Source organism: Aplysia californica, unplaced genomic scaffold, assembly GCF_000002075.1.
Source record: "Aplysia californica isolate F4 #8 unplaced genomic scaffold, AplCal3.0 scaffold00169, whole genome shotgun sequence".
Classification (NCBI taxonomy): Eukaryota; Metazoa; Mollusca; class Gastropoda; order Aplysiida; family Aplysiidae; genus Aplysia; species Aplysia californica.
Genome location: NW_004797439.1, coordinates 309,064 through 318,239, shown reverse-complemented (window position 1 = coordinate 318,239; position 9,176 = coordinate 309,064). Strand labels below are relative to the sequence as shown.

The following is a 9,176-nucleotide window of genomic DNA, read 5'->3' as shown; positions in this document are numbered from 1 at the left end:
TTTTAGTTGTAGAAGAAAATTTCGGTTATTTTTACCTAAATTAAATTATTATTTTTCCAACTCTTGCAGAAAATTGCCTAAAATTCGCGAATTCACGAAAATGGCAGAAGTTGCGCCGAGGCCAAAAGTTGCATGCGCAACCCGCGAATTTCTCTGAGGACAGATTCAAGTTAGATGGGTAGCTTTTTTCATCAAAAGCAAGCCAAATGAACAAGCTTTAAGATTATAGCAATAACTCCAGATGCCCAAAAAATGACAGGCACCTGATTCTACTGCATCTTGACACAGGCTACTATCAACATGGGAGAAAGTGAGGTATTTCACATGGCTAAAGGTGTAAAGCAAAACTTAAACATTTTCTCTGTCTCACAATCACAATGACGGTCACAATCACAAGGACGGAATTGCAGAGCGAAACATGAACCTCTTCTCCATAGCAGGAGGAAGCCTCAGAGAAAGCAGCCTCTGCTCTCGGTCCTCCCTAAACCCGATTCTATTGGAGATGAGAGAAAACGTCAAAGTTACCAGAGGCAAACAGTTGCTCGAGAATTCCTGTAGAAAATCAATACATTCCTTATTGTCAGAATCAGAGTCCTCACTGTTTTCCAGAACATTCCAGATGCTTCTGTCACTACGTCCTAACACAGAAACGTCGCTGGTCACCAGGTACCCGACTTCACAAAAAAACTGTGCCATGTGTGGCTTGTTCCGATACAGAGCCATGTGGAGGGGAGAAAGTCTGCGGAGGTAGCTGTGAAGGTCTGTGAGTTGCACCAAGTCCCAGGTGTAGAGGACGTACTCAGGGGCAGGGCTGGGCACCGCTCCGTGCTGTAGGAGGAGCCTGATGTGCTGGAGGTGACCTCGGCTGATGGCCCAGAATAGAGGGTAGGAGATCACGTGACCATTTAGGTCCGGGTCTGGTTCATTGGGGTTGGCACCTACAAACAAAAAAAAAGAAAGAATTTTTCGTTAGATGTTATTTTAGATATACACATGCTTATACTTATAAACATAGTATATATATATATACATACAATTCAGTTGAAGGTAGCAAGAACAAACCATTGCCAACAAGCTGTTGACATGAACTAAGCCCCTGACCAGGGGCGACCATCCCCAACCCGGCGGGTCCGAGGTGGCGGATAGAGAACAACCACTGTAATGGAGGATAGCTGTGTAATAGTTGAATAGGCAGCCCGGACCAACTGGCAATGCTCTGACCAAGTCAGGGTCAGGTGGTAGGTTGGACTACCACGTCATTAAATGCCCTAGGAGTCCGCTGACGGGAGCACCATGTGGAAAAGGACCACATTAAGTCCTAGCTACGAGTGGGATCTGGTAAAAATTCCTCCCTGTGCTCCCAGTCCCAGGGAAGGTCCTCGGACATGGAGCTGGAGTGCTGAAATCGGACGTATTGGACCGCAAGGCACACTCTAGAGAACCACAATACCAATGAATTTAATACTGCAATAATGAAGTCGGTAAAATAAGATATGGTGCTCGCCCTACGAGGACCCACCAGGCAAGTGCAGTGGCGGGCCCCAAGCCTCACAGGGGTCCACCCCAGCGACTGGAGGGCCTTCCATCGTCTTGAAGTGCCAGGAGATGAGGAAGAAAAGTGACTGGTAACACAAACACAAAACAGGTAAGGAAAAATCTGAATATATGCACTAGATGGAATGCTGAAAGAATCTCAAGCAAGAAAACAGAGCTAGAAAACTTTCTAAAAGATAACGAAATACACATCAGCTGTATACAGAAAACCCACCTGCAGGAGCAAGCAAACTTCAAGTTGAGAGGATACCAGTGCTTCAGAAACGATCGCAAGGTAGAAAGAAAGGAGGAGTATTGACCGTGGTAAGAAATAACCTAAATACCATTGAGATCAAGAAATATGCAGGAGAGGCTGAACAATTGTTGCTGGATATTTCAAAGCACCGTACCCAAATTAGAATCAATAATTTGCATATTTCATGGTATGAATGTTGTTGCTTGCTTTTTAAGCTTGGGATGGAAAAAAACAGAATTTAAAATCTACAATAGATGAATAATGAAGTTACTTTTATGCTTTTATAATGCCCCCCAAAACAAATGCATGATTAGACAGCGAGTATGATTAGAACGCATGTCCTCAATGAATTAATCAATAAAGTTTAGTCTTCATGTTGCTAGTTGCATATACAATATTCAAGCTGTCATCACTTTGCATTGCAACACGACAAAATGTCACGTCTCATTTTGACAATATATAATGATACTAAGGGTATCGACCTGAAGATCTCTACAAGACCTAGAAAAAGGTGAACGCAGCATCATTAATCCAGCTCTTTTTTTTATTCCTAAAGCTACAGTAGTCTCTGCCTAAAAGCCAGAGCTTGGAACGGCTCTTAAGCATGCATTTTACTGTTTACACCCCAAAACATATCATTCACCTTGTCCTACTCCTATGTAACCATGGACAGTTGGGTGGGAAAACAGTATCCGTCACTTTCTTTGGTCTGGGTGAGAGGCAGTCTTTCCAAATATTCGGTTGATGAAGCAAGCTGTGTAGGTTGTAGTGAAAATTTCTCTTTGACTTTGTCAAGCTTTACCTGTTGGCGTGTTTCATGAGCTTGAAGTGTGTATTTAGAGGAAGTGACCATACGTCTGTATTTCTAAAATTAAATAGTAAAAACAAACGTCATCTGACGAAGGCATGCCTTTCAGCAGAGTATGCCTTAGTATTGCGCGCATTACGTGGAGACTACTGTAATCACTTTAAGTTGGGGAGTTAAAAACAAATTAAGATTTTTATCTGATTCTGATATCTTGAAACAGCTGAGTGCAAAAAGTGACTCATTTCATGCTATTACTCCTTACACATTTGAAGAGATTAGCAATCGCTATATTATTATATTATATATGTGTTCTTTTTATTCTATTTACCTCACACCGTGATACTCACCATTCTTTAGCAATAGTTGTAAAATGTTTACTGATTGACAGCGGGTCGCTAGGATCAGAGCAGTAAGATTGTTGGTCGTAGAAATGTTTGGGTTTGCACCCGCTTCCAAAAGGAACCCGACCACTTCTTCCAGACCATCATTGACAGCCATCATCAGGGGAGTGAATCCATTCTGGAATTTTCTGTCGACATCCGCTCCAGCGTGAATGAGATACTTCATCACATCCATGTTAGACAGGAGCCATACCTGGTCGTGATAACTTTCGTCCGACAACGCTAACAGTTCACCATCATCGTTGACAAGGGGGTCCCTGTCAGTGTCTTTACTCCTATTCCACAACGTCTCCGCCAAAATCGACCAATAGAACGGGTTCTCTTCTCTTCCTCTTCTTCTACTGCACCACCCTTCGTAGTTCAACAACATCACAGCAATTTCAAAATGGCCACTACGAGCCGCTGCACTCAGAGCAGAGCTGCGGTAAATGATGTTGCTGTTGTTGTTCGAAATGAGGAAGTACGATACTTCGGCACCAGACTGCAACAAGCGCTCCACCTGCTCTATGTTCCCACACTCTGATGCATCGATGAGACATTTGTCGAGGGAATTAACACCTGGACTTTTGGAACTCTTTTGTGTATCGGGGACATATCTCAGATCCTCTTGTTCCACCTCGACCGGCATGGCTGCTCTGCAAAAACCCTTCACCTGAGAGAGAGCATATTTAGAGCAGGGATTACTAAACGCATCACAGCACGTTGATGACCAAAAAGGCAGAGTTAATGCAAACTTGTTTTACAGGAGTTTAATACGAAAAGCATTTACATAATCAAGTACAAGGGAGATAAAGTAAAATGAGCACTTAGTCAAATTGTCATCAGACAGTAAATGTAACATGCTTGAAAGATATGAAGTGATTAATTCAATTTCACACCTTATCGATGACCCAACAATGTTCAAAACAAAGGAGTTGAAAAAAAAAAAATTTGAGGTAAATCCCTAGACCATGCTTTGCTCCTAATACTAAAGAACACAATTTAATGCTTTTGGTATCCTCCAGTAGCCACTCAGCTTTTATTTCCTTCTATTCGTCTTAGTCTCTTAAAGAATCGACAATAGTGATACCAAAAATGAAGATCTATACATTTTTATGTCCCCCACTACCATACAATACACCTCTAGGTGCTTTACAATGCGTTCATTTCCACATAAAACACAAGTGGATTAACATACATGGTAAAACATACACACTGTACTTTAGATTTTAATGTCTACACATTTATCTTAGTAGAATGTCTACACATTTATCTTAGTAGAATGTCTACACATTTATCTTAGTAGACATTCATACTCACAGCTCAATATATGACAATAAGCACATATTGAGATGAACATAAAAAAGTATTAGTGAATAAGGACTACCCATCAAGGTTTCATTTCAATATGTTGTTGTATCTTCCACTATCTCATGATAGAAGGCACAAGCTGGCTACCCATATCCATTTAACCGCCTCTGCGGATATTTCATGTCTAAGCTACACCGGAATATCTGACGACTAAGCATGATACAATCTGTTATCATCAGAGCATGATAATTTCTGAATGTTGTTTTTTTTTGTTTTCTGTCCTAATCAACTAAAAGTTCAAAATCTGCATGACAGCATGGACTGGGAAAGGCGAGACATCAAGATAAAATAAAACTATAAATCGATTAATTTTACGGGAAGCATGCAAAATTTGAACAACTGCATTCCTTTATTTCAATTAACTTTATACAATATCGTTTGGGCTAGAAAAATCAGTTCCATCTTTTCAGACTGCAATCATCCTTTGGTCTCTCAAATTAAAACATCAAAAGGGGTAAAACGTCTTAAATACTCTTGCTGCGTAACAAAAAAAAGGTCATTTTTATCACCATCCCTTTCATCTTCCAAACATCATCTTGTAAAATAAAGCAAGTATTTTTATGACCATATAAAGTAAAGCAAACTATCAGAATACCATTGGATTACTATCAGAACACTAGTTATGTATCAAGATTAACACATTATTGTTTACTATAAAAAGTACATCTATATAATATGATGTAACTGTGGGTCTGTTTGTGAGTGATATCATGTGTGAATATAATGCAACATATGCATGTGTAGAAGAAAGGATGAAGTGAGAAAGAATATCATGCGTGCATCTGCATGCATGTGCGTGTGTATGGTGAAGCACCAAATGAATTTGCCAACACCATATATATCTAAAATAAAGATTTATCTTTTATTCTTAGATTACTTCAACTCTTTTCGCGTCATAATTTTTTCTCAAGAATTAATTTTCAAAAGTGAAGCGTGACATTTTCTAGACACAAAGCACAAACATGTTTTACACAAACATATTATCCTTTTAAAGGTAATATAATAAAATGTTGAATTGCATATATAGACTTATTAAAGGTGTATTTGTTTAATTAAATCTGTGACTTGTGGGGTGAAAAAATTAACATTTTCATCCCACCCATCCAGAATAGTGAGTCCTCTGCGAAATCACTCTCAAAACAAACAGATTCTAGATAGACCAGCTGTGAATCATAGCCATCATCTTCAGAGTCCTAAAAAAATAAATACTTCTCATTTCATATTCATTCGCCCTGGGGGATTCCTCATCTTTCCAGTGCAATTGCTCACTTTATTCTGATATCCTTTTTTTTTTTTAAAAAGAAAGAAAAAAGCATCTGTAGTAATTATGGATGTCTAAATTGTCACAAATGCGCTCAAAACCTGTTTTTCCCCCCTGCAATAAAAATTTCAAGGGAAATTCAAATCAATCAATTGTAGTCACTGACAACAGGATTTTTACGAATGAAGGGGCTAGCCGTACTTACAATTCAGTATTATTTTTTTTTGTCAGTCTAGCCATCATTATTAAGTAGGCCTACGACTACCCTTCCAGTCTAGCCGTCCTTAGGTACGACTAGTCTAGCCATCTAACCGTCATTAAGTACGGCTAGCCTCTTCCATTTTTTAAATTTTCGTCAGTCTAGCCATCATCATTAAGCACGACTACCCTGCTAGTATAGCCGTCCTTAAGTACGACTAGTCTAGCCGTCTAGCCGTCATTAAGTACGGATAGCCTCTTCCTCTAATAAAATAAAAATCCCTGCATGAAAAATGTAGATGCAAAATTATGGGACATGTTGTGAATCATGCTCCCATCATTGCTCCAACGAGAAAGAGTTCAAGGGGATTCCCATTCAAATATGAAAACCACATTAAATTGCATGCAAATCATGGGAAAGAAAAAGGCAAAGTTTTTGTTTGTTTCTGCTGGAAGAATCCATGGGAAGGATTGAAAAAATCCTTTCAACAGAATTAAAAACATTTAGAGAAAATTACACTGACGAAAGGATTTCAAGTAAAGTCAAAGAGTGCCTATATAAGCCAAGCTCAGGCCTACTTGCCAATGGAAGTAAACTAAAATGTTGATATTTAATATCTAATGCATCATTATAAATGTTAGGTTTCTGCCTAGTCATTAATTGATAGGTCAGGTCATGATCAAATTCGACTAGGATTCAGTCTTTGCTTTCACTTTCATTTTATAATACTAGATAAACAATTTTAAAATGTCAGTTATTAAATATTAGGAAGTGCCTATTTGCAACACTGAGTTGCGATTAGCGCCAGAGATAAATAAAACGCCACGTTGTGATTAGCGCCAGTGCTAAATAAAATGCAGTGCGTTAAATATAAGGCTTAATCAACGCTACGTTGTGGGAAGTTCTCATGGTCGAATGGACAGCGCGTCTGAGTTTGAAGTCAAACCGTTATTTTCTGAGAGTGGGTACGAATCCCGTTCCAGGAAGTTTTGGGTTGTTTTTTTCTTCTTCTCCTCTTCCTTACTGACCAACAATAGTTCCCCATAGGCCTAATTATAACTAGTTGCTTTGTAGTTTTGTATACTTAGTGATGAAGCATGCACATGCTGGTTTTGTCCGCAAAAGGAGCTTTTACCTACGAAGTAGGTCTATACTTTTCCTTTTACTAATTTAGGTCTGGTTAAAGTTCAATAGTGGCTTTCCTTGGTCTGTGAGTCTAATTGTTTTTTAAAAATAATTTTAGGCTCAGGAGAAGACCAAAAAAAACTTCCGGGACCAGGATTCGATGCCATCCTTGGAAGCACTGAACATTAGAGAACGTAGACAGCTTGTATACATTCTCTTGGCCTAATGTTAGAGAATGTAGACACTATCCCATGCTAATTTAAACGCCGAAGCCTAGAAATCAAGATCAGGCGACATCATGTGTGATGGCAAAATACTAAATGCACGTAGAGATAGATCTAATAATTATTTTTAGGTATTGTATGAAGACACTGCAGACAGGAAATAGTGCTTAGACCGAGTTGCACCGTCTCGTTACTTATGGTATCCAAGAGTCTTTTGACTTACGTTGCTCAAACTCAAAATCAAATGATTATGATTATAAGAGATGAACAAGACTACTTTTGTGCAAACAATGTCAGTGTCAGAAACAATTGTTAGATCTCGATCGAGATCGAAATCTACACAATGCCAATATTGATCGGAATTAAGACAACGTCATAAAAAAGGAGTCAAATCCTAGGAGGTTTATCAAGAAACTGAGAAAACTTCCACAATTCAGGCAAACCTTCATTAAAAATGATGGCTACGAGTATTGGTGTTTCAAATAGCATGGGCGCTATGCTTTTCAGAAAGCGGCGTTTCAAAAAGCATGGGAGCTAATCAGAACGCGACGTTTCAAATAGCATAGGAGCTATTCAAAACGCGGTGTTGCAAGTAGCGCGTGCCTAAATATTATTAGAGCTAATACACATTTAAGTTCAGTCCACTTCTCGATTCTCAGTCGTAGGCCAAGAAAAATCAACTGACTCTGTCTGCCAGGTTGATTGCATAAAATGTTTCATAATGACGGCAATGACCAGTCTAATAGAAGAACCTTTAATACTAATGGTCACAGCAGTCAACAATTAAAGGTGTTACTTATTTTCTTGCTTACCTCTAATTTCTCTCTCTGTAACAAAACCAGTCACAATGAAAATCGATCAGGAAGGAAGGCTGGGTTTGGGATGAGACAGTCACAGTGTGAGAACGACTGAGTGTGAGAGAGAGTGTAAGTTGTAAGTGTAGTGTATGTTAGATAACTAGATCTAGAACTAGATCTAGATCTAGATTCTAGATCCAGATTAGAAATATCGTGAGTGTGAGTGTGGTGAGCGACAATAACAAGTCTAGGACAGTCGAGATCAAGATTATGTCCAGGGCCCATATTAGATCTAGATCTAGATCTAGATCTAGATCTAGATCTATATATATTTTCCTGGCTTATTTCAAGTTTCTCTGATCACCAGATGTAATAACCAAACAAGCACCATGAAGTATTAACAAATGATAAACAATTCTGAACCTGGAGAAATTTCGATTTCTTGACAACAGTATCAGCTGGCTTCGTTTACAAACATTGTCACGTGACAGTGTAATTTGTAAACAATGCAATCTTTGGTAACAAGGTCAAGGTCTTTGTGGGTTAAAAAGTCGTGGATTCGTCTTCATCAGACATAAGACATTTGGTAAATTTATTTTTCATCTCATAATAATTAATTATTTTCTTGTAACCAAAACTAGCTGTGATCTGAGATGCTGGAAACAGTTCACCGTAATTTTTGTCCTCCTTAATTGCTTTAGTGAATTGTTGAGTTGGTTTTTACACTACAAGTGTTGGATACAATCCGTTTTGCAATAAGTATTTGGCCTGTAATAGTAACAACCAACAGTGACAATTACGTTGTGTATCTTTTAGAACCTTTATGAAAAAAGTTAATTTTGTATAGATTGCATTCCAACCTAGAAATCTAGGTTAGCTGAGAGCGGAGTTGCTGGAAACAGCTCTCCATTTTTTGTCACCCAACCTCTTTTAGTAAATGAATATCTAGGTGGTACGACACGCTTTCAATTAGATACAATCAATTAATTTTAATTTTTTATGTATCTCTAGGTAAACGAACAACTGATCATCCCTGTTATAAAACCTTTGTCTGTGATTTAAAAAGAAACTTTTATCATATATATATAATATGTATAAAATATATATATAGGCCTATATACCCGGTAATATTATATATTATACATGTAGCAAGAGGAGGAAGAAGAAGAAGAAAGAGAAGAAGAAGAAGAAAAAGAAGAAAAAGAAGAAGAAGGAGGAGGAG

The 9,176-nt window shown here is 38.4% G+C and overlaps 1 protein-coding gene across 1 annotated transcript; it reads right to left on the bottom strand.

Annotated features, from left to right (window-relative positions):
• Nucleotides 1-8,446, bottom strand: LOC101846960 (ankyrin-1). Its single transcript, XM_005097957.3, has 3 exons — nucleotides 8,378-8,446; nucleotides 2,945-3,650; nucleotides 1-938 (listed from the first exon to the last, which is right to left on the bottom strand). The coding sequence occupies exons 2-3, from the start codon at nucleotides 3,624-3,626 to the stop codon at nucleotides 391-393; spliced, it is 1,230 nt and encodes a 409-aa protein (XP_005098014.1). The 5' UTR covers nucleotides 3,627-3,650; nucleotides 8,378-8,446; the 3' UTR covers nucleotides 1-390.
• Between the last annotated feature and the right edge of the window lie 730 nt (nucleotides 8,447-9,176).

Excerpts from the sequence above, each read along its gene's own strand:
- LOC101846960 (XM_005097957.3), bottom strand. The coding sequence starts at position 3,626 with ATGCCGGTCGAGGTGGAACAAGAGGATCTGAGATATGTCCCCGATACA. Across the intron at positions 939-2,944 it reads ACAACTATTGCTAAAGAATG|GTGCCAACCCCAATGAACCA; the intron begins GTGAGTATCACG and ends TTTTGTTTGTAG.